General features: G+C 36.1%; 1 protein-coding gene across 1 annotated transcript in view; it reads left to right on the top strand.

Moving 5' to 3' along the window:
* LOC134839277 (chondroitin sulfate proteoglycan 4-like) overlaps positions 1–24,864 on the top strand; it is a 56,848-nt gene extending 31,984 nt beyond the window's left edge. Inside the window, exons 4-5 of the mRNA XM_063854775.1 lie at positions 16,856–17,056; positions 21,802–24,864. Of these exons, the coding sequence (XP_063710845.1) occupies positions 16,856–17,056; positions 21,802–24,668 (3,068 nt within the window). The 3' untranslated portion in view covers positions 24,669–24,864. The remainder of the gene's footprint in view (positions 1–16,855; positions 17,057–21,801) is intronic.
* Positions 24,865–25,151: the final 287 nt, after the last annotated feature.

The raw sequence follows: 25,151 nt of genomic DNA, 5'->3' as shown, positions 1-25,151 counted from the left end.
TTTTTAGCGTCATCGTGTACTCATCGTATAATTTTTATATCGCAAGTGGTGCGAAGCTCAACTTCGCCTCTGTTTTGAATAATTTTTCAATCTGAAGGACTTTTTAAGAGTAATGAACTTAGTGAAGACTCTTATTTAGGTCTGCTGATTTTTTTGTTTTTTTTTTCAGTAAAAAGTCTCAAAATGTTGATGCACTTAAGAATAATGCACTTTTTGAGTTCAATTGAAATTCTTCTGCTGAAAGTGATGCAAAGTAAATAGCGAATACTTGTTTTTGCTATGTTGACTTTCTACATTTTTGGTTAAGTTTGGATGTTTTACTGTGATTTTTCGTCACTTGAAAGTGTTTTTACATCCGCTTCAGACTCCAACGGGAAGTAGAAGTAATAAATTCCAGGAAAGGTAAATGCTGGGGTACCTAGTCAGTCCAAGGTCGATCTAGGCGTAATGCATCGGTGAGTAATTCAAATATTTTACTCCTGCCAATTCTGCAGCCATTTGCATAATTATAACGAAGGTAACGAACACGGCTGGGACGGCAAAGGTCTTGGGTTACAAATCTGACACGCCCTGTTTTTTTAAACGTGATATATTCCGTTCCACAAAAATTTTTAGGCTTATTATTTATCTGCTTGTTTTGTCGGCTTAGTTGCCACATCTTAGAATTGTTTTTTTTGCTGTACGCATGTTACAATGTAGTTGCTTTTAGTGTTTTGATTTTTTCGGCTGTTCGTAATTTTACTAATCTTGACTTTGTTTGTTCTTTTTTTTGTTTTTTTTCGCTCAAAAATTTTATTCTTACTGAATGATATCGGGTTACATTTTATCGGCTTAGTGACCTATTTGCGAAAAAAATGGATATGTGTGTGTATGTTTTGAGGGCGAGGGAAACTTTTTATTAGTCATAATCTGTTATGAATTTTTTTCGTCTTTTTACGCTTGCGATTAGCAAGCGTTATCAAATCGGAATATAGACTTTTTCCGGGTTAACAACTTGCTTAACAGAATCATTTTTTAATCTTAGTTTATAATGAACTCGAACTTTTATGCGTATCTGGCACTTAGCCTGGAGATGAAGAATACGCCAAAGATCATGGGTCCGAATCTGACCATGATTTTTTTGAACTGAAATATTCCTTTCCAAAAATTGTCGGCCTATAGTTTGTCTTATGTATTTTCGGCCTAATTGCCACATCATAGAATTGATTTTCTGTACGCAATTTTTATTTAATGTAGTTGCTTTCAGTGATCTGAATTACTCCTGGAATTCTTAATTTTATTAGCCTTGACTTTGTTTTTGGGTTTTTATCGCTTCAAAACTATGTTCGGCATGAGTGATTTCGGCCTATATTTTATATGCTTAGTGATCTAATTTGGAGCCATTTTGAGGGAAGCACAAGTTTTATGCTTCTTTCTGGATCGCTTAAAATGGTTAAATTCTCGGAATAAAATTTATACTTCAAAGTTTTTAATGACAACAATTATATATTGGGTTCTACATTAAAATATTCAAGTTCGTAGGCTCAGTTGCCGCTTGTGAAGTGTTTTTTGAATTTTCATCACTTGCCCTCGCTAGTGTTTCTGGACATGCTTTGCTCAAAGAGAACATGATTGCAGACAAAAATTTGAATTTTTTTAATTTGTAGTTTTTTGAAGTTTTTTGTCGTTTTTTTTATACTGAGTGGATCTTTTTCCTGCCTGGTAACTAAGCTCTGTTTTTATTAAGAGTAATGAATGATGTGAGACTCTTTTATAGGTCTTGCTGATTTTTTGTTTTTTTTGGAAAAGCCTAAAAAGTCTCTATTGAAATTCATCTGCTGAAAGTTACGCGAATAGCACTCTTCAAATACGAACGTGGAAATAGCGAGAAAAAAACTTTTAAGGAGCTTAAAGGGCATCTATTTTTTTCTTTAAAATTCGAAAGTTGATATTTTTCAAGAAAGTCAGTGTTTTTTTATCTTTACTTGCGTTCATTGCTCTTTCCAATCTTCGATTGGCTATGTTGTTGTATCGCAAGTCATGCGAAGCTCTGCTTCGCCTCTGTGTTTAAATTTGATGTCAAAAGTTTATTGGAACGTACTGAAGACTTTTGGACAAGGCCAAAGGCAAGGCTGTAATGTTATTAACTCATTACTTTGAACAGTGGTCAAAATAACATATTATTGTTTCGACCATTGAAAATGGGGAGGAATTTTCTTTGCGGGTGTTTTTCGTTTTTACGCAATGAAAGTAGTTAAGTTGCTTAGATAGGTCTTGGTGATCTCTTTGATTTTTTAAAGGAAAAAGTCTTAAAACTTGTTCACGTTTTTTTTTGTTCAAATGAATGAAAGTTCTGTGCTTTTTCATTGTTAAAAGGAAGGCAAACTCTTTTATTGAACAGGGAATTGTAAAGTTCACGAAAAATGTGATCAACTTCTGGTTTCAAAAGTGGGATTTAGTTATCAGATTTCCCAGCAAAATAAAAATTTCACCTCTGGATCCAGTTTTCTCAAATTAGGTTAATTTTGTCAAAAAAGGGTCAGCTATAAATTGATCTAGAATTTCAAAGAGTTTTAAGCCCATCTATAATTTGTTCGAAAGTTGAGATTTTTTAACCAAGTCCAACTGTCAGTTAGCTATGTTTTTGTTTTCCGCTCAAAATCAGGTACCACTAATAATCATCGGAATGGGCACAGTGATGTATCATATTGAAGCTCTTTCACTTTTCAGTATTTTTTGAACGAAATTTGGTACCTTTTCAAAATTTTCTCAATTTCGAGAAAAACTGGTTTGAAAATTTCAGTTTTTTGTCTAATTGTGAGTGAAAATGACATAGCTAAGTGAAGCGTATCGTAATACCACAAGGCATTCCTTTTTCAAAATAAGTTGCAAATGTTAGTGCTTCTTTAGGTGGCCTTATGAAGGATGCTTTGGCAGTTTACTAGCATTTGCTTTGACATGCGATTAGTAATAAGTTAACGCAGTTGATGCATATGTATTTTGATTTATCATTTCAGGCCATCAAACTTCATTTCAGGCCCTCAAATAACAAATTTCTCATTAAAATTGTTTTATAAATTTTTTCAAATGCATAATTTATAAAAAAAATTCTGATTTTGATTTTCAATTGATTACATGCAAAGTTAGTGTGGTTGCGTTTAGTTTAAATTTGGTGGAATATTCGCTGCATAGCGTTGAGGATTTGTAATCATATATAGCTGATTTTTTGGTGGCTAGTGTTAGCCTTATTTCAAGGCCCGTGGCGCGGATGCGAGTAAGTTAAACTGCTAATCTCGAGAACGGAGATGCAACTATGACGCGTATCAAAAATTTTATTATTCAAGGCTTATTTCTCAGCTTTTTTTGTTTGATTTTTAGAGCTGCTTTTTGTCGGTTTCTCGGTTGTTTACAAAGCGCTGCTTCGCGTCTATGCAATAGGATTTTAAAAAGATAACCATAGTAGTCTTAAAATCAAGTTAAGCCATGAAATCTTAGTTCTAATCAGTAAATCTGAGTTTCTTATTAAATTCCAAAAGACGAGTTGTGGGAAACTAACTTCCCACTGAAATCGTCTGGCTAAAACGTCTCCAAAATTTTTTAACGTTTACGAAAATTTTGACTTTCTCAAAAACTACCCTTCTAAATCTGAGTTTTTGGGTTCAATAGAGAGAGTCATGGGACGCTTCCTTGCAGTGGCAGCTATGTCCAAATGTTTTTACTCTTAAAATTATAGCCCGCAGAGATGTCAAGGTTTCGATTTTTTGAAATTTTCCGAAACGTATTTTTGAATTCGAGGTGGCGGAAATTTTTGAGGTGGCTCCGAAATCTGAGGCGGCGGAACTTTGTTATAATAATTGCACCTAGCTTAACTTTTGGACCAATTACCCGCGTTTTGACTTTAACAGTTCTCTATTTCAGTAATTTTCAAAGTAATAATTTTTCGACCTATTTTTTAGTTGAAAATAAGCCATCAACTTGTGATTGTGCAATTTTTGGTTGTTTCGATTTCTGGTTGTTTCGAAGAAAATATCAATCTACGGCCCTAATCTAATTTGCGCACGGTCCTGATATATCTATCGTGATATGTTTTTTCGACTAAAGTTTCAGCTTATTGGATGTCGGCTTCAATTCTGTCGGCTTATTCACCGATTTTTTTTCTAAATTTCAGTACTTTTGAGATTGATAAGACTCTGACGCAAATTTTTGACTGCCAAAATTCAACCCCACTAGGACCTCTTTGAAAAACTTGAATATATTCAAACTCGAAAAAATGCTTTTTTTTGCTTTTAATTTTTTTAAATCGTTTTTCCACTTCCTTCTTCAATAGTAACATCGTTCGAAGTTCTGATTGCTAATTTTTTTTAGCGTCATCGTGTACTCATCGTATAATTTTTATATCGCAAGTGGAGCGAAGCTCAACTTCGCCTCTGTTTTGAATAATTTTTCAATCTGAAGGACGTTTTAAGAGTAATGAACTTAGTGAAGACTCTTATTTAGGTCTGCTGATTTTTTTTGTTTTTTTTTTTCAGTAAAAAGTCTCAAAATGTTGATGCACTTAGGAATAATGCACTTTTTGAGTTGAATTGAAATTCTTCTGCTGAAAGTGATGCAAAGTAAATAGCGAATACTGAAAGTAAATAGCCTTCTCCAAATACGAACGTGGAAATGACGCGAAAAAGCGTGAACGATTTCTAGTTTCGAAAGTGGAATAAAAATTTCTCTTGATCCATTTTTTTCAAGTTGTGTTCATCTTATCAAAAAAGTGCCAATCCTAAGTTGTTCTAGAAATTTAAGGAGCTTAAAATGCATCTAATCTTTTCCTTGAAATTCGAAAGTTGTGATTTTTTCAAGAAAGTCAGTGTACTTGCGTCCATGTTTACTTGCGTCCATTACTCTTTTTCCAATCTTCGATTGGCTATATTTCTCAATTGTAGATCATTTTATCGCTTTTTTTGTTTTCAGCTTCAAATGATGTCCTTTCAATAAAATTATTTGAAGAAATTTTTTGGTGAATATATATTTTTTTAATTTCAATGTTTGGCTGATGTAACGGATGCCATCTTAAAGTGGTGGATTGTTATGAATAGCTGTTTTTTCATAGAGTAGTTAAAAAAGTGATGTTTTACAGATGAAATGCAAGCGTTTTGAAGAACTGGTTAAGTTGGAAATTTGGTCTAGCTTTTTGTAAAAGCAAAGAACGACAGTATAACCAATTTTATGAAAAACATTTGATTATGATATCAATGACATTATTTTATTGCAGGATGATTTTTATGACGGTTTCAGGACAACAGTCCGACAGAGTTTTAAGAAATTTTTGTAGTTTAAATTGCACAAGCACTTTCTTTGAGAGAGCGTTTAAACAGTGTTCGATCTTCAGTTTGCCTTAGTTAGAGTGATAAACTCCTGCACATTACTACTTCGGTACTTTTATGGATGATTGAGTGCCTTTAAATCGTAACCTGATTTGGACGAGAGAACCCCCTGAACTTAGCATATCAGTAAGGGGAGGAAAAGAAATCAACCGAGAATCCCATAGTAATGGCGAATGAACAGGGAAACGCTCATCGGGGACAGGAGTGGTGACACTCCTCGACATCCGGTATGGTTTGCTGCCTGACTTGTTGACTTGGCTGGATGGCTATTTGAAAAAATCATTTTTTAAATTGAGCAAATTTGGTTCCTAATAACCCTTATTTGTTAAAATGTATTATTAAGAGTCGATGAACTTAGATTTGTCGTGATGATTTTTTCTTTTTTTCCTTGGAAATGTCTCAAAACTTGTTCAGGCTCAAATTTAACTTTTGGCGGTTTAACTTTTGATTTTAAAGTTCAGTGCATTTGTTTTGTTAAAAGGAAGAAATTTTCAGCTATCGAAAAGCGAATGTTTTAAGTTCATAAAAAGCTAAGCTGTGGAACGAAATGTCGGAGTTATTACGATTAATCGAAACTACAAATGAATTCAAAAAATAATAAAGGTATATCTATTTTGTTCACACTATTAACCAAAGGAAAAACCATTGTGCTTCATTCTGTTTTTGAGTTTTTCAAAAAGTGGCAAAACCCTCAAAATTATTACTATTTCGTTGTTTGTTTCTGTAAGAATTTTGGCAGAATTGTTAAACTGTTGCTTTTTTGTCAAGTTTAAAAAATGCTGGTCTCAATCTTAGTCAGCTTTTTTTGGATGATTTCTCGCCTTAGTTTCTTGGCAGAAGTTAGGGTGCTATTCTCATGCGCGAAGGACCGAATGAGCGAAAAAACTTGTGAGCGAAAGACCGAAAATAAAATTAGCCGAAAGTCAATATAAAAAAAGCAATTGCCATTCAATTAGAATGAATTAAATGAAGCAATATTTTGCTTCTTTCATAACGAAACACTTGAAATATAAAATTTGTCCGAATTTTGCGACGGTCAAGGACAATTTGAAAATTTTGTATTCTTCTGCATTTTTTATATTCCAGTCCCTGGAAATGTTTACTTTCCAGATTTTAGTTTACTGATATCTGATTGGCTGATTTTTGTTTTCGCGCATTTGGTCCTTCGCGTATGATGGATTCCACCTGAAGTTATTCATTTTTTAAATTTGTTAAGTGATAAAAAGTCAATTGGGAGATAAATTGTCAATAAAGTGAAAGTTACGACAATTAATTGAATTGGTGTCTCCATGTTTGTCAATTATCAGTAACTTGAAATTAATTGATCGATTAACATTCATGGTTTTAGCAACGTCAGTTGTTGAACAAAATTGATGTTTCATGCTCCGAAATAGCTGCATCTCGAGATTCGTCGACGAGGCTCTGTCGTAAGTCACCAAACGGAAACCCGGCTTTGCTGAACAAGCACTTGAGTCGGAAGGGTCAAACGAGCAAATCGGACACATTTAATGAAAGTAACAGCAGCTTGCTAAGTTTGTGGCCAATCAACTCAATTTAATTGACCATAAACTTTGTAAGCTGTTGTTACTTCTTGTCTTTCTCGCTTAACTCTAATTTCAATACTTGCCAAGATATTTAAAACTTCCAATTAATTTCAATTAATTGGCCATGTTTGTCTTTAGTCGTAATTGGAAAAACAAGTTTCATGGCAATTTATCCCTTACCTTTTTGCACCAATCTTTGGTAATCTATATCATAAATTAATTTTTAATCCTCTATGGGATATTTTAATTGACGTGGGCTATTTTGGTATGGGCTATTGTGTCCATTGGGATATATTGGTATGGGATATTTTGTTATGGGATACTTTCGTATGTGATACTTTGTCCTGTCACCGGAAAAAGTGTGGGTCAATTAATTGCCCCCCAATTAATTGCAATTTATTGGTCACCAAATGATATTACCCAAGCCCCGGTTTTTGATGAGGTGATTATGTATCTGCATTAACTAATGAGCAGTTTTTTGATAATGGGCTGCAACCAAAAACTTGATTTTTGCCTATGCATGAGAGATGGGCATCTAAAAAGGCCTAAAAGGCGCTTGCAATCGCCTCATGGGAGCTGGAATTTTAAGATGATTGATTTTTAAAGAAGTTTTTGTCACTTTTGGTAACTCCCCTGTTGATGTATTTTAATCGTACCTGCCAGTGTGACGAGTGCAACAATATCGATTCAAATTAAAACTGGGTAATTTTTCACCCATTCTTATATGAAATCGAGTTTTTTCAAGTAGCCATGGGCTAAAATTGTGGAATCCTTTGTCAACGTTGGAAATTAGGATATGAATATTTAAACATCCAATTACAATTTCAGTTTGTTGTTCTCACCTCAATTCAGATAATTTCACGTGTCAGTTGTTCAGATAACCGATAAATACTTGGGTCGAAAAGGTTTGCTTATGCTGTGATGAAGTTAAGTAGACCTGTTTGATATGGAAATATTCATTTCTCAAAAATTTAAAAAGTTCACAAAAAGTCTTAGTGAGAAAATGTTTTCTTAGTTAAATGGAAGTATAAAGACGAAAAAAGTGTCGTTCATTTCTGTTGTTAGGCTTGCTGAGTAATTCCAAAGATATTTCAAATTTCCTTTGAATATTTTGATCGATTTTTTCGCCGCATCAGACCATTGGAGCCGTTTTTTTATCAGAGGCGTTAAGTGTTAGACTATTTCATACTGCTTTGAATTTGGTGCTTAAGTATTTCCGATATTATTTGCTGTTCAGATTGAGTTTAAAATTTCCAAATACTAGAGTTCGTTGCTTCAGTTTAAATCTTGAAAATGCCTAGAATGGAATTGAATTTCGTCAGTTTTGAAGCTTAAGGTTAAACAGATATAAATAGTGATTGCTGGAGCGCTTTTAATTGATTTTTCATCGTGGGGATACGACGAATTGGTTCACAATATTACTAATCAGCATTTACTGAACAAACCCTCCAGAAATTTGAGAATAGCAACAAAGCCTAACTTGCTCACATATGTTTTTATCAATTGCAACTAAGGTTTCTAGGATATTTTTGTCGTATTTGAGGATAATTTTTTCGTAAAGTTAAATTACGCTTTTGATATTTTTCGTTTTGGTTTCGTTAAGTCTTAGGTTAAATTATCGCGTGTTATTATAATCTTGCTTTTCATTTAGTTCTAAGAAGTAACCACTTGCAATAATCAGTCTCCCTTGGCTAATCCTGTCTTGTCTGGCCCGCAATTAGAGTAGAAGTTATTTCTCTGAATGAGCTGCTTGACAATCGATTATTCCCAATTCCTACAACATCAAACATCGCCCATGTCAACATCACATCTCACTCCTAAATAGCCGCTTTGCTTTTCAAAGATAACTTATTATACACTCTTCACTATTACTAGAATGTTCTTGATGAAAATACAACACATACCTTCATGTCTATACCACTAATAGCTGAACATCGCCTACCTACTAGCTAGTAATAAGCTCCATCATGGGTACCGACCAACTTGTTTGACACAAATTTTTACCAGATTTGTTCCCTTTTTCTATCTGTTATCATCCATGCCTTTAAATCACTCACAGTCCAATCTCTTTACAACGGCTTTCTTAAAAACTATTGAAGTGAAGTGAAAATTTAATCTATCGAAATGTAGCTCTTTCATTTTAACTTTTTGTTCGTTCTCAATTTATTTCTCGAGATTCTTTGCTTCCCATAATGCAGCGTGTGAGAGTTATCTTTTTTTAAAACTATTATTAAAATATTTTCTAATTTTTTTGGTTGTTTGTACAAAGATTTTGTTTTAATTGTACCATGGACGGATTTGGGTTGAAAGGAGGATATTTTCAAACTGCTATTTAAATGGCGCAATAATGATATATTGTTCATCTTCTTTTGGTCTGCAAGCTTCTTAGTTTTTCCAAAAGCGGCTGCGCTAAATATGAGAAAATGAAAAAACGCTTTTCGGTGTAAATCATCTAAAGAGGACTTATAACAATGTTTTCCTCTTTTGAAGAATGAATTTTTAGAGCAATCAACGTAGCGAGCTTCTTATATAGGTCTTGGTGATTTTTTGTTTTTTTTTCAGCAAAAAATTTGTTCACGCTAAATTTTGATTTTTCGCGGTTTGACTTTTGATTTCTTTTCAAGGTCACTTTTTTCCTTTATTAAAAGGAAGGCAACTTCCACTTTGAACAGCAAAAGTGTCAAGATCACGAAAAGCATGATCGACTTCTAATTCCGAAATTGAATTTAATTATCAGGGTCAATCATAATTAGTTTGTGAAATTCGAAGAGCTTTAAGAAATTATTATTTATTCTTCGAAATGTGTCAGTTTTTTTCTGTTTCCTAGCGTTCAATACTCTTTTCCAAGTGTCAGTTGGCTGTTTAAAAGTAGGCCAGCACGCTTAAATTATAAAATAGGGTTACCATTACAATAAGAGGAAAATTAATATTCTTATGCAACATAACCACGGAGGCTCACTGTTGTTTGCTGATGTTACGTAATTCTGATGCAATTTTGGCTTCAAGCTTTCGCGGTTTATTGAACATCGCCGATTTTTTGTAAAATGGGGACTGACAGAAGTATAGATTAAAAAACCAAATGGCTATCCCTAAAACTAGTCTACTCGAAATTACTAGAAAACCGCCCCGTCTTCAGATGCATTTTTTTCAGGCAGAATATCGATGCTTTCTCTGGTACAAATTATAAAGATTTTCTACAAACTTTGAGGAAACGGATGTCAAACTTCATTATAATTGTTTGCGATTGGTTTTAAGAAGTCAAGTACGTATATTTTACCTTTCCCCGAATTGGAGATTTTGCTTATTTGTCTATGGATTATCCTGACACCTCTTATTGAGATTAAGCTTGGATGATTTAACAAATTGCCAACGTCATTTTTTCAGTTTTGAAACAAAACAAAATGGAAATAGAGCTTTATTATCAGCTTATGGGTTATTTACAAAACCTCTATTTAGTAAACAGCTGGTTGTTTCTACCTGAAGTTTATTGTCTATGTCAATTTTTTCAATTGCGTTTTTTTTAAATTCAATTTGAAACGTTTTTTTCAAGTAATGATCGTAACAGGGGCGGATTTAGAGGGGGGGCGGGGGTTGGACGCCCCCCCCCCCCCCTCAGGGATTCGAACCCCTGCCAACCCAAAGGGTCCCCCCTTTGGTACTTTTTAAGAAATCCATTTTTGGCCGACCGACCCTAAAATTTTTCTAAAGGCGCCTTCGGCGCCAATATATACTAGTTTTGAGGGGGAGCGCGCGCCAAAAAAACGCGTTTTTTTTGTCAAAATTTTCCAAAAAGTGCCCAAAAACGGCTTTTTTGACCTGTTTTTTCAGAAAATTGCCTGCGGCGCAGAAAATTTGGCCAAAACAGGGTCTTTTTACTGCTTTGGGAGAGACCTAAAAAAAAAAAAGGTCGTCAAAATTTTCGAAAATTTTTTGAAAATCCGCCCCCCCCCTCGAGAAAATCCTAGATCCGCCCCTGGATCGTAAAGTACTCTTATGTAAGTCTTGGTGATTTTTTTTCATCAAAAAGTTTTAAACTTTGTTCACGCTTAATTTTGATTTTTCGCGGTTTGGCTTTGATTTTTCTAGCTCAGTTTCTTTGTTAAAAGTAAGACAAACTCTACTATCGAACAACTAAAATGTATAGTCACGAAAAAAATGATCGATTTCATAGTTCGAAAATGGAATTTATTTATCAGATTACCAAGCGAAAGAAACATTTCACCTATTGAACCAGTTTTCTCAATTTGGGTTAGTTTATTCAAATATGAGTTGTTCGTGAAAGTCAAAGAGCTTTAATGTCATCAATTTTTTTCTCCAAAATTCGAATTTCATGTTTCTGTCATAACGCAATGAAAATTAGCATGGTGAACAAACTAGCTATTGTCAATAGGCTAGTTCTTCGTACTTTCCATTGGATTATCATCGCCATAATGATACGTAAAATAACTAAGAAAATTAAAAATTTGAAATGTGGGGGCAAGTGGATAAGAGCCTTTCATTCATACTTCTCACTGAAGATTTCCATGCGTTATTAAACTACATGAGCTATATCCGGTCAGTTAAAAGGAATTCGTTGCTGTTTATTTGTATTTGAATGCAGGTGCCTAAGCAGCCATAGGCCAACGTGCAAAACCCGTTGACTCCGCAGTTTTTAACTTTCTTCAAAATTCGAACCAAGCTGCGAGGGCAACTTGGTTCGCTTTAAACTCTGGGTACATCAATTCTCGCGATAATTATTTTAATATGGCTACCTCCTCTTCGACGCGGAGCAAAGTGCAGTGAATGTATGCAAAATGCAGTGTCAGCAATGTGTTCGAAGTTTAAATCAATGCCACCTTATAACCGTGCCTAGCGACGGAAAAAAACGCACTTCTATTTTTGCTTTATGATTCGATTTTTTCTATTCAGGAATGCGAGAAACTACAAGAACTATTCCAGAATGCTTGTGCAGTGACTTGTAATCGTGAACTAGACTGTTTTCCCGTAAAATACTTTTCTTACAAATTATGCTGTTATGCTCATTTCAAGTGGCATGCTCAATTTCTTGAAAATGCGAATGAACTATTTCTTAGTTCATGTGAGTTTGTACTTATTTTTTTTCAATTATTAAGACTAATGAACGTAGTGAAGACTCTTATATTGGTCTTGCTTACTTTTTTTCAGGAAAATGTCTTAAAGTATTGATGCACTTAGGTATAATGCAGTTTTTGAGTTCAATTGAAATTCATCTGCTGAAAGTGACGTAAATAGCACTCTCCAAGTACGAACGTGGAAATGGAGCAAAAAAACGTGAATGATTTTTAGTGGGGGCAAGTGCTATTTAGATTTAGTTTTTAGATTTCCAGTGGAATAAAATCTTCACTTGTTGATCCAGTTTTCTCTAGTTGGGTTAACATGTTTACTTGCGTCCATGTCATGTGTTGATTTTTTTTCATTTTTTTTTAGGATTTGTGTTTTTCGTCCTAATTTTTGTCGGCTGATTCTCCATTTTTTTCAAATGCAAATTTTTTTCTGGTACCCTTTTAGAGCAGTTTCTTTTAAAGCTTGGGGTTTTAGTTTTGATTCGAACAGTTATTGCTTGATATGAACAGGTATTATGAAAAATTTTTAGTTTTTAGTTTTTCTCAAAAATTACTTTGCCGATTTTCAGAAAATGCACTTCAATGGAAACAGCGCTAACTTCCCTGTTTGCGTGCAGAATCCCCTTGTCTCTTTCCACCTTGACCCACTTTCTAAAAAATTGGCGAGAAGCTTTTGACCCAATTTTTCTTGTTCTCAGAATCTACCTTCGCAAATCTGAGCTTTTGGGTTGTATTTCAAAGTGTTACCAGTCTTTCAAAGCACGGGTTGTACTTAAAAATGTTATGGCCCTGAATTACTCCTAAATCCGAGATTTTTTACCAGTTAGAAATTATTGTAAAAAGCTCCTCTGCATTAGCGGTAACGTTCAAATTTTTTAATACAAAAAGTTATGGTCCTGAGAAAACTCAATTTGTTTATTTTTCGACCGTTTTTTGAAAATCTGTCTCGTCTCGAAAACTCTTCTTGCAAATCACAGATTTTAGGTTCAATCGATAGTATGGGTCGATGGAAATTCCTCTGTACTGTATAAGTGGCGTTGCCCCCACTTTTTTCTACATAAAATTATCGTCCTATGATATGTAAAATTTTCGTTTTTTGACCTTCGTTTATATTTTGGGATGCATCCAAAGAAAAAGGTGTGAAGCTTCCCTGCCTAATGTTTCTTGCGCAAAAAGAAGCGGTCCTCAGAAAAGACAAATATTTGATTTTTTTACGGTTTATTAAAACTTTTTTTATTTTTCTCGAAACTCTCGGAAGTCAAGATTTTGGGATCAATCAAAAGAAAGGATTGAAGCAAGCTGCCTTGCATATCAACGGTAAAATTTGGACAAATTTTTACTTCTAAAAACTACCCTGGCAGATCTGAGATTTAGCAACAGGTTTTGGATCTTCTCGGTTTAATTGGCTTTGCAGTCTAGGGTTCGATCAAATGAACAGGTTGGCGGGAAAAGTCCACTACCGTACACATTTTTATTTTGAGTTTAATTGAAGGAACAGGTAATTAGTATCTCCCCTTCACGAGCTGCAAATCACTTATTTTAGTAGAGAATCAAATAAAGCTTTTGTGGGTTCTTGAAATTTCCGAAAGTTACGAATTTCATCCCACATCAGTGAAACTTGTTCTAAAAATATCAAACAGGTAACCTCCAGCTATAGCTGGGTCTCTAATTTTATCTATAATTGTAAGTTATTCTGTAGTTGGTAATTTTCCAACTCCGATTTTTCATAGTTTTTTTTCGTTAACATGGGTTTGGCTTATGCTTTATTGTCGTAGTCAACTTATGCTGGGTAGTTTCATGGACGATAGATTAAATGCTTTTGCCTGTTTGAAGAGGGGTGAGTCTTGAAATTTTGAGTTTAAAAACTTTATAGCTTGAAATTTTTTTCACTACAATTTCGTTTTCGGCTTAATGAGAGTCGACGCTTGTTTTTTTACCTTGGTCGACGCTCGTCCATTGATTCGCAATATTTGTTAAGGCTGTTTTGAAAGTTTTGTAGATAACGTTTTTTGAAATATTTTTTAAGCTTATTATCTCTAAAAATTTACTTCCTTCTTGTCTATCAATATCTTGTAATGCAATGTTTTAAGTGTATCGCAAGTGTTGCGAAGCACCGCTTCGCCTCTGTGCTGCTTGTGTGGCATACTATTAAACATGTTTTTCTTGATAATGTATCAAAGCTTGCTGTTTAAACCATGACCTTCGACCGTTGTAGTGCGGGACTGACTGAATTCATATTGATACAGGTTAAACCTTAGTATTCAGATGACGTATTCGCGAAAACATGGGGTCACACATCGCCTTAATGTACGGATCAGCTTTGTAAATGCTTGCTTGGTTAAATATTAGGTAAACATCAGTCTTGTTTTACAAGGCTCTTGAAAAACTGTTTAGATTCTTTTTCGACTGCCGTCCAGCAGACGCTGGCATGTTATAATTTTTCCGGTCTTTGTTGTTCTTTTCTTGGTTTGGATTTGAATGGATAAACAACGCCTTTCAGTGGCTAGCTGCTGCAGCTTTGTGTTTTTAATCTTACTTATCGGAAAAAGAAATGAAAATTTCCATGTCTTAGTTTATGCTGAAGGAGGCGGTATTTCTTATAGCCTGGTATAAGTACACTTTCAAAAGCCTATCTGAGCCGGGGAAAAAAGAGGAACAAAGTACTCTAGAGAGAGAAATAAATTGTTCAAATCTAAACAATCGACCTACGATTTTATTTTTTTTTGAATTGAGTCTTTTTAGTTGGTTTACTCTAATCCTGGTTTGAGTTGGAGAAAAAATTTTTATAAAAAATTTGAAGCAAAGTAACAATACGGGTGCACATGTTTTGGAATAAAGGGAGCTTTTGTCGGGATAAGTGATTTAATTTAGGAATTATTTCTGTAAGACAGTAAAAAATCTTTTCAGATACACGCACTTAACTCTGCATGATAAGCTGGCAAATTCTGTCTTCTGCGCAGAAATAGATTGGTCTAATATATATTTGGGGGAAGTTTCCCAGTTTCTAAAGGTATTTTTTGTGATGATTTTTATGAAAACTAGCATTGCGTTATAATTTGATTACTAAATGGCCTCTGTGATCTTGCGAGAGTGATTTCCGAATCACATTACACGCCCGAAGCACGCGTTGCTTACATAATTTCTAAGGCTCAGTGGCCAACACGCTTCTCTGTTTCTTTTATGGCAAATCTGTTTGTTCTTATTATTTGATTTTTTGTTCAAAACAAGTTGTTAGGGGAAAGGTATCGGGGACTGTAATTTTTGAAGTGATTCTTGGGATGGGGAGGGGGTTAAATTTGGTTGGTAGAGATGGTAGGGAGGTGAGGGGAGGGGGTTAAATGTGGTTGGCGTAGATGGTAGGAATGTGACTGAGATAGATCCAGCCAAAAAGGAATCGCCCTTTTTTTGGTTGGTAACTTTTGCCGCTGTTCATTCTAGTTGCATCTGCTTAGCGAAGCGAAATCGGGAGTTTATTAAATTTATTGTTTAATTGAAATTCCTCTGATGCAGCACAATGTTTATTCTGCATCAGGAAATCCTGCTTTGTCACTATCCATCATGTTGCTAGTAGGCTATCATGCCGTCATAGAGAATACTAAATGTGCCCTATTGTTTGTTGTTTTCTGAAGGAAAGTTTGCTTTTTTACTAGCAAGAACCAACCAAAATGTACCCTACCACTGTCCATGCTAATTCTATTACATTCCAGTCCTCCTAACAACACCGCAAGGATTATACTTTTATTTTTAGTTGGTTATAGCCTGGTCCCGCGCAACTTACCAATCTCTCTCCCCCATCCGCCTGTTGTTTCGACCCAATTTGGTTTCCCTTCATTGCTATTACCTGTTTACATTTCCGATTATTGTCGACGATTGACTTCTTGTGTTTAGATCCACTTGGTCGTGACCAAATTGTTCCTACCTTTCAACTAATAGAATTGTTTGCCTTTCATTACTTTCGAGCCGGCCGCACACACCCACAACACAAGGCCAAAATCTTAATTTAATACTTTGAAAAATCTGTCTTTTGAGATCGGTCTGTTGTTTTTTCATCACAATTCGACCCAACCAACAGACTTGACTAATTTGCAATTCATGAACACATCACCTGCAGACGCCAAGTCTCAACTTCTAATTTCCCTCTCTCAATCTGCCAGTTCTCCTGTCGCCACAGCCCAAGCCAATCACCGTACTTCCACTTCCACCAACAACGAAATAGTGCCAGTTTCTCCTGTTACAACGAGCCACCCTCTACCAGCCATTTCATCGCCACTTCTAAGGGACAAGCCATCTTTAGAAGCACTGAAAGCAGATCACAGGCCTGGAAACGAACAGCCGCAACGGCCTGGAAAGAAACTAAATTATGCTGTTGTTCATTCTGAAGGGAAAGACATAAACCAACTACAAGACTCAAAGCCAAAATTCACATCAGCAGTCAGTGTTGAGAACGAGAAACAACAGCTATCGCCTGTAAAATTTAAAAGTCACAACCTGTATCGGGGAACGGAGGTTTCAGAAGGAAAGCTATCAGATAAATCATCAGCCCAGAAAGTTAACAGGAGCAGGAGTCTGAAAATTTTGCTAGAGCCAGAAGACGTAACAAGGAGTGATTTAATTTATATCGAAAGGGAAAAGGCATTCCAAGAAGACATTTATAGCAGTTACCAGAACGATCAAGTTTTATCGGGCCGTGATAAAGGACCATCGCGATCGATTTACCCCTTTTACCCGAACTACAATAAATACGACAATTCGTATACCGAGTATAGGTCCGATACGTCTGAGGAGCCGCAGAGTGATTACGCATCAACTCGAGCGGCTATCAACATGTTGGGAACGTGTTCGTTAACTCATACGACTAGATCCTTCTCGGTTTCAGGCCAGAGTTGCATCATCACTCCCCAGGTACTGCTGGCCCAGGACGGGGAGAGTGTGGATCTGGACCTGGTCTACGTCATCAAGGAAGTCACTAGTGGCAGCGTGGTTCTGGTGGAAGGTACATCCAGACAGGTTGTCTCTAACTTCACCCAGAGGCAGATTAATAACGGAGATGTTTTATTCCAGCACAAGTATACACAAGGTGCGTCGCATTTTAAGGTTTTTATTAGTCGATATAGACTCTTATATAGGTCGTGATGATTTAAAAAAATTTCTCAGGCTCAAAATTACTTTTAAGCAGTTTAACTTTTGATTTCTTATTAAGTTCAGTGCATTTCCTTTGTTTAAAGGAAGGCAAACTTCACTATCCAACTGCGAAAGAGGAAACGTCACGAAAACGTCATCGACTTATAGTTTTGAAAGTGGAGTTTATTTATGAAATTTTCCAGCGAAATAGCTTTTGATCCAATTTTCTCAAATTGGATTAACTTTATCATCAATGTCAATCATAAATTGTTCTTGAAATTAAAAGAGCTTTAAGGGCATATATTTTTTGTATTTAAGTTCGAAATTTGAAGTTTTTCGTTTCTGCGTTCATGTCAGTTGTATATGTTTGTATGGTCGAATAGGTCGTTTTTTTTCTTGACGGAACGGATGCCATAATTTGTGGATGTGGGATCTTCCAATCAATCACAAACCATAATGCGCCTCTTTTTCAAGTTATTTTGGAAGGGTTTAATTATGAATGTAGTATCAGCACCGGCGTTTTTCACAAAAAACCATAAGTATACGCATGTGCCATTCAATATGAAAGAACTTATTGTACTGTGTCAGATATCTAATTTATGCTAGTCAAATTAAACTTCGGAGATTTGATTGCGTTTTTGTGATTGCGTACAAAAAAAGTCAAATTGAGTAAAGCCACTGATAGTTTTTTTCCATAGCTTAATAATAGTACCACAAGCAGAATCAAATGTTACTGCGACCGGAGGCTGAATTTTCTTTTTTTGGAAATTTTGGAGAAAGACTGTTAAATCTGAGTATCTTAGTTTTTTTTCTGACTATCTTATCTGACTATCTTAGTTTCTTTTTCAAGTTTTGGATGACATTCCCAAAGCTTAGTTTCTAGCAAATTATTTGAATTATACAACAGGTTGAGGGCAATTTTCAGTGTTTTGCTGTTAAGCTTTCAGTCTCCTAAAACCAAATAATTTTTTGATTGCGAATTTTTTTTAGAAAAAAATGCAAAGATATCTTAAGTATTTTTGGATTTATCGGCTGATAATATGTCGGCGCAATCGCGAAGCAAATCTTTTTTTTGTTATGTGGTTCACGGAAGGCTATTTTACTGTGTTGTTATTATTGATGGCAAATAATGCCTCTCCGGAAATCTAAATGAAGTTTTTAATTTGTTTTTTGTGTTTTTCGTTTCTTCCGGCCGTTGTTGAATCAATATCTTCAGACGATCAAATGCCGGCATTTTCATAGCCTTGCAGCATGAGCAGTTTGGATGACTGCATTTGCAAAATTTTTGTGGTGATATATAGTTTGCTTCCAATTTTAGAACTCATATTCTTTGCAAAATAATATTTAGGAGTCACAATATTTTTAGGTTTTGATCTAGACTTTATGGGTAGCGCTACCGCAAGTTATTACCTTTGCAATAAGCAAGGGTAGTACAATTGGGTACAAGACTTTTTTTTCTTGTAAATAACTTTGTTTGCAAAATGGTCAAAAATAGAAAGGTAAATCCAAGTTCAGCTCATAATGAATTCAAATTTTTTCGCCTCTCTGTCTTTTTTCTGGTGGTAAAGAATACGCCTGGGATGGCAAAGGTCCTAGATTCGAATCTGGAAGGGCCTGTTTTTTGTTTGTTTCACGAATGTTCATGTTTCAAAAAAATTGTCGGCTTGTTATTTGTCTGCTTCTGTTTCATCGGATTAGTTGATTTTTTTGCTGAACGCAATTTACTGTGTACTTGCTTATAATGTTTTGATTCCGCTGTTAGTAATTGTTGAATTTGTTTATTTTCTTTTATTTTTTTTTGCTTAAAAACTTTATTCAGTCCAATTTTTTTTGGCTCATACTTTATCGGCTTAGTGTAAATTTTAAGTGGTTTGAAGGTAACCATAATTTTTATACTCACTGGATTGCAAAAGTTGCTAAAATTTTAACAGAAATTATTGTTCCGCTTTCATGATAACATCTTTCCGGCTTTTTTGGTTTTTTTTCTCGTTTTTTGGCTTGATAGATTTCGACCTACATTATATCGGCTTAATGGCTTTGTATTGCGTCTTTCAACAAGCGAAAAGAATTTTCTTTTTGCATGCGTTTGTGTTTGTTTTAATATCAATTTAATGTTGTTCAATGCTAGATCTTCGACTCGAACTGTTTTTCAATCTTCACTTATTACATTACATCTAAATTGACGACTTTTAATTTAGTTGCTTAATTATCGCTTTTTGGCTTTGCTAAATTTTGTCAGTTAATTTCCGGTATTTCCCCTAAAATCCAAAATGAAGCATTGCAAAGGCGTTTTGCGGGGCCTAAAGCCGATGTTTCAAATATCAGTTTCTGAAAACGTTTTTCCTTTTCATTGTTTTATTTGGTTTTCAGCTGAAAATGTTAGCTTAGGTTTCGCACATTATCCATCTATTCATTGAATTTATCTGATTACAACCAATAGGTTATTTTTTTTATTTTATAAAGCATTTAAGATTAGGACCATTTATCCACGGGCAAAGGACCAACCCAAGAGCTGTACAGCTCATCACGGCGAACCGCTGTTGTGCCCCTGTTTTAAGAACTACATGCATTTTTTTTGGTTATTTTTCTGGGCTGGGTTATGTTGCTTCACCCACAAGCAACGAGCACGGATCATGGTGGGCCTCGAACATCCGACGACCTTTCGATTGAAAGGCGGAGACGTAACCAATTCACCACCGCTCCACACTTCAGATTTAAAGTTTACACATTGCTAATGAACGTGGAGAAGATCGATTTTCGCCTTCAGTTTCACGTGGATTAACTTATTTAATTCCACCAACTGAATGAATAAAATGACTTGAACTGGTCGATGGGTCCCATTTTGAGGTTTGATGCGATGGGCTGCATTTTTTGACCCTTCACATTTTCCACCCGGCAGCCGTTTTAAATTACTGATGCTGGTTTTGTTAATTATTTTCTCTGTCTGGAAATATGAGTACTTGTTGGCTTGACATATGCAAGGATGAGTGACATTTTCAGACAGGCTGCTTAAGTCTCTTTAGCCAGCTCGTTTTTACTCTTTTATCCAAAATGCAATGGTAGCTTATCTTTTGGAGTTTTACTGCAAAAAGTCTACCTTATGTTAGCTACAGGATACAGTATGTGCTAGCAACTGATTTGATTGAATTAAGCATTCTACTTCCTATGCACTGAAACGTCTGAGTTTGATATTGATTAAAATATATTGTAATTCAAAAGCAGTCTGAAAACATAGATGAATATTTTATTTGACGGCTCTGATGCTTAAAGAGGGGTGGTAAAATGACCCCTTATCGAAACAAATTGGAGGAGGAATAAAAATTGATTTAGAAAACGAAATCAGACGTTTATAGTTGAGATAAGCTTAATTATACTTGTTCTTAAAATAAGAAATGCTATTTTTTGTAGACTTTTTGAAAAGTTAAAAGAGAATAATCCCAAAAATCTCAATATTTAACATCCCTCAGGCTTACCGATTTCTATGAATCGATGCCAGTGTTATACTAAACCCTATAGATTTTCCACTTAGATCTGGTAAAATCCCAAGAGAATTCTGGCCAATGTCTCCTAATGTCTAGACAGGTGTTATACACTCGAAAGTCTGATGTAATTGTTAAATTTCTTGAATACTCGGCAGGTGCTTGATACTTTGGTCAGATCAGTTATTTCAGAAGATTAGTTCACTAAGAGGGAGAACCATTGTAAAAACTGGGCGACCTAGAGATCCTTAAAAACACGTCATTTTTTGTGCTCACCTGTTCATGGGTCCTTTTGTGAGAGTTTCGAGGAGTTCAAGTTCACTCAATGACGCGGTGATTTAGGTTGAAGCGATGATTTCAGACATTTCAAGCCAAGCCTTTGTGGTTTGACGAAAAAACAAGACATTTTAAAGAGTCGATGAACGTAGTTCAAACTCTATTGGTCGTGGTGTTTTTCGTGGTGTAAACTCCACTATGGAACAGCAAAAAAGTAAAGGTCACGAAAAACGTGATCGACTTCTTATTTCGAAAATGGAAATTAATTATCAGATTTTCCAGTGAAATAAAAGTTCTACTTATTGATCCAGTTTTCTCAAATTGGATTAGTTTTAACAAAGAAGTGTCCATCATAAATTGTTCTGCAAATTCAAAGAGCTTTAAAGCAATCTATTTTTCTTCGAAACTCAAAAGTTGAAGATTTTTGGAAAAACAAGTCAGTTTTTGTTTCAGTTTCCTTGCGTTCATCACTTTTGAGTTCAATTCAAGTTCATTTGCTTGAAGATAGGCAAAATGCACTCTCCAATTATGAAAGCTGAAATGGAGCAAAGAAACGTGATTAATTTTAAGTTTCGAAATTGGAATTTAATTAAGATTTCCCAGCGGAATAAAAAATGTTCCTAATAATCCAGTTTCCTCAAATTGGGTCAATTGTATCCAAAAAATGCCAGCTGTAAATTAATCAAAGAGCTTTAAGACCATATAGATTAATGGAATTCGAAATTTGAAGTTTTTTTTTTCAAAAGACGAGTCAAGTTGTTTTTTTCTGATTCTTTGCGTTCATTGATTTTTTCCAACTGTTTGTTGGCTATGCTTCTTTATAATAACAAAATTTAGACTATTTTTTTGCCCTGTCTTCAACTTCTAGCTCACTCTAAAAAAATAGAATGGGGCCGCGCAGCTTTAGAGAAACAGTTCTATTTCTTAAAAGAAGCTAACGTTTTAGATCCTCTTCAATCAGGAAGCTTTGCAGAGATAATCTTTAGTGTATCAGACGGGATAAACGCTCTGTTAGACCAGTACTTGCGGATATTTCCGCAGCCCCTGGAACTAGTCTCGGTCCAGCAAAACGATTTCCTTTCAGTTCACCCGGGTATCACTCATCCGATACCCTATGACGTCTTGGCTGTGACGACAAACGACGACTGTGCCGACGACTACGCATTCAAATACGATGTAGTTGAGAGGTCGGGTGTCGGTCAGATCCAGATGTTGGACTACAGTAGCACCTCTTTTTTCTACGACCGCTCCATAAAGTCAGAGAACGTGGCGTTTTTTGCCCCATGGAATAACTACTCGTGGCCAAAATTTGAAAATATTAATTTTGAGGTAACGATTCCGGGAAGGGATGTAAAACCAATACCAATGGGTTTAAGAGTCAAATTAGACTTCAACATTTTGGCCCCTGATTACCAAAGTCCGTTGATTACGAATAAGAAGTTCACAGTTTTTCAACGTGAAGTAACATACATTACGCAGAAAGAACTGGACGCATCAAATTTGCTCTATCACATGCAGTCTTCGCCTAATTATGAATTGAGAGAAATCAGTTACACGATAACGCAACCGCCCCAAAACGGAAATATTGGATCGAATGGAAAAACTGTCACGCAATTCAGCCAATCAGATTTGAATAATAAGATAATATACTACAACCATACTACTTCGGTGCGTGAGTCAAATTCAGATTTCTTCTTGTTTGAAGTCACAGTTCCAAAACGGGACATAGTGGAAGGGAAGCGAGGCGAACAAAATCTGACGTTTCCGGGGCCATCATTCAATATTACAGTCGTCACCCGAAACCATCCATTTGCACCTGTTGTCCTGGTTACACGAGCGCCTCAGCTGCAAGTTGTGCAGAGTTATTACGCAATAGTTAACTCGTCAGTGCTGAAATCTCGTGATGAAGATACGAATCGCGATATGGTTGAATATAGAGTCGAGACTAGAAATCTTTCTGGTTTCTTCGCTTTCGTTTTTGACCCCCTCAAACCTGTATACGTTTTCACACAGTCTGATATCGACAACAACATGCTAGCGTTTTACTCTCAATCTTCGTCATTGGAAAAACTCTCATTTGAAATGACTGTTCGCGATTTGATCTCACAACTGAATCCAAATACGGAAATTGCGTTCACATTCGTAGTTCAACCAGTGAAGTTTCGACTGGAAGTTCTCGGATCTCGAGTGATTAATTTAGAGCAAGGCGATTGGTCGACGATAATTGAGAAAGAAACAATAACTGCCTACACCAACGCTGACATAGATTCACTCAAGTTTAAAGTCATGAAGCGTCCTCAGTTTGGTCAACTAATTCTGAATGACATGCCAGTTTTTGACTACCAGAAGTTCGGGGTGAAAATGATCGATAACAAACAACTTGTTTATGCAATGCGAAGAGACCGAGATGCAACAAGCGATTATGACAATTTTCGACTGCAAATCGACTATGGCGACCGAGGTGATTTCGCTCAAAATATTGACATCGATATTCGAGTGATTCCTTTATTCTCGACATCAACTTTATACATACTGCCTAACCAAACGCTGCCTCTTACAGAAACAAACCTAAACGCCACTTCGCTTTCTAAAAAGACAGGCCAAGTTTCCCTTTTCCAAATAGAACAAGAGCCAACCTTTGGCAGTTTATGGGACACGTCGAAAAATAGTCGGATAATGAAATCTAGTTACTTCGACGGCAATAGTTTAGCCCAGAAACAGATCGAGTACAGGGCGCGTCCTTTTGGACCTGGAGTCGATGACGTAAGAGATGGTGTTGTGATCAAAGTAGGAACCCGTTACAGTCAAAATATATACCCTAATGCGCAATGGGTGACGGGAAAACTGTCTATTTTAATTTCAACCACTCCCTACATACCATCAACGCCTCGCGGGCCAGGAATCGGAGGTATGATGCAAGGTTCTGGAAACAAAGATTTAATTGCAATTCTTATCCCAGTTTTCCTGTTTCTCATTTTGTTTTGTCTAATTGGAGTATTCCTAATGCGTAGACATCAGAGGAAGCGTAGCATGAATAACCAAGTGGAAAAAAGTCCGGGGTCTATGGCAACTCCAATGGAATACTCCAAAAATGGAATGTTCATGCCGCTTTCAGGCAGTCGCAACGACGCCAATGCTCAACAGTTTCCACTGCTTGGTCTCAAAAACGGACCGTCCAAGTCGCAAAGCGATGATCTGTTTATAGACGAAAAGTTCAAAGGTCAATCACCACAGTACTTAAACCAGATGAAAAACGAATACAGAGATGCTCATCAGATACACCACGGCACTCCTTTGGCATCCGACCGGCTCATTGGTGCTTCCAACGGTAATTCATTTCCAACTATGGTCCAGAACACCGCCTCTAACAGAGGAACATTTCCCAGAAATTTCCCTACAGTCAGCGAGACACGACTAGTAACGGCGTCAGATTATAACCAAAGTTTTGAAGTGGATCCCTTGCATAGCGGGTACAGTGGAAGTGACTGGTCCTCCGGAGCAGGTCCGGGAACAGCTTACCCCCCTGGGTACAATGACGATGTCATTTCTGAGAGGTACAGAGACTCCCCAGTTGGTGTGTCGCATCACCCGACAATTAAAGCAGTAGTACGAGTGGATTCGAGAGGTCACATTGAGACACGAACAGTCCCGGTAGTGGATGAGTACGATCGCTACACTTCGCGGCATAACAATTACGATCACCGAGCCCAAACTAGTCCGAATATGATGCATAGCAACAACAACATTCCAACTACAGTTTCTGTTAACACAGTCAACAAAACGCCACTTAGACAAAGCCAATACTGGCTCTAATTAAACTTGTATTTTATTTTTGATTTGAATGAACACATTATCAAAATCTAATTGGATCAAAAATTACATTAAACCAGGGGTGGACGCTCTCCCCCCAGGGAGTCGACCCCCTGCCGACCCAAAGGGTCCCCCCTTTTTACTATTTTGAGATATCCATATTTGGTGACGGACCCTGAAAATTTTCTAAAGACGCGTTAGGCGCCAATATATACTAACTTTTGGGGGGGGGGGGGGGGGGGAGCGCGCGCCAAAAAAACGCAATTTTGTTGGTCAAACTTTTCTAAAAAGTTCCTAAAAACGCGTTTAGACCTCGAGAAAATCATAGATTCGCCCGTGCATTAAACAGCAACAATTTTCACCTCTTTTTGTCGATTATTATAACGGTGAAAACTAATCTTAGGGTTATTTTTGATCCGAAATATGTCAATGCTAATCAGAGTTTTATGATTTTTAATTCCGGCAATTCAAGTCTAGCATTTACTT

Source organism: Symsagittifera roscoffensis, chromosome 2, assembly GCF_963678635.1.
Source record: "Symsagittifera roscoffensis chromosome 2, txSymRosc1.1, whole genome shotgun sequence".
Taxonomy (NCBI): Eukaryota; Metazoa; Xenacoelomorpha; order Acoela; family Convolutidae; genus Symsagittifera; species Symsagittifera roscoffensis.
The sequence above is the reverse complement of the archived record's forward strand: the minus strand, read 5'-3'. Positions and strand labels throughout refer to the sequence as shown.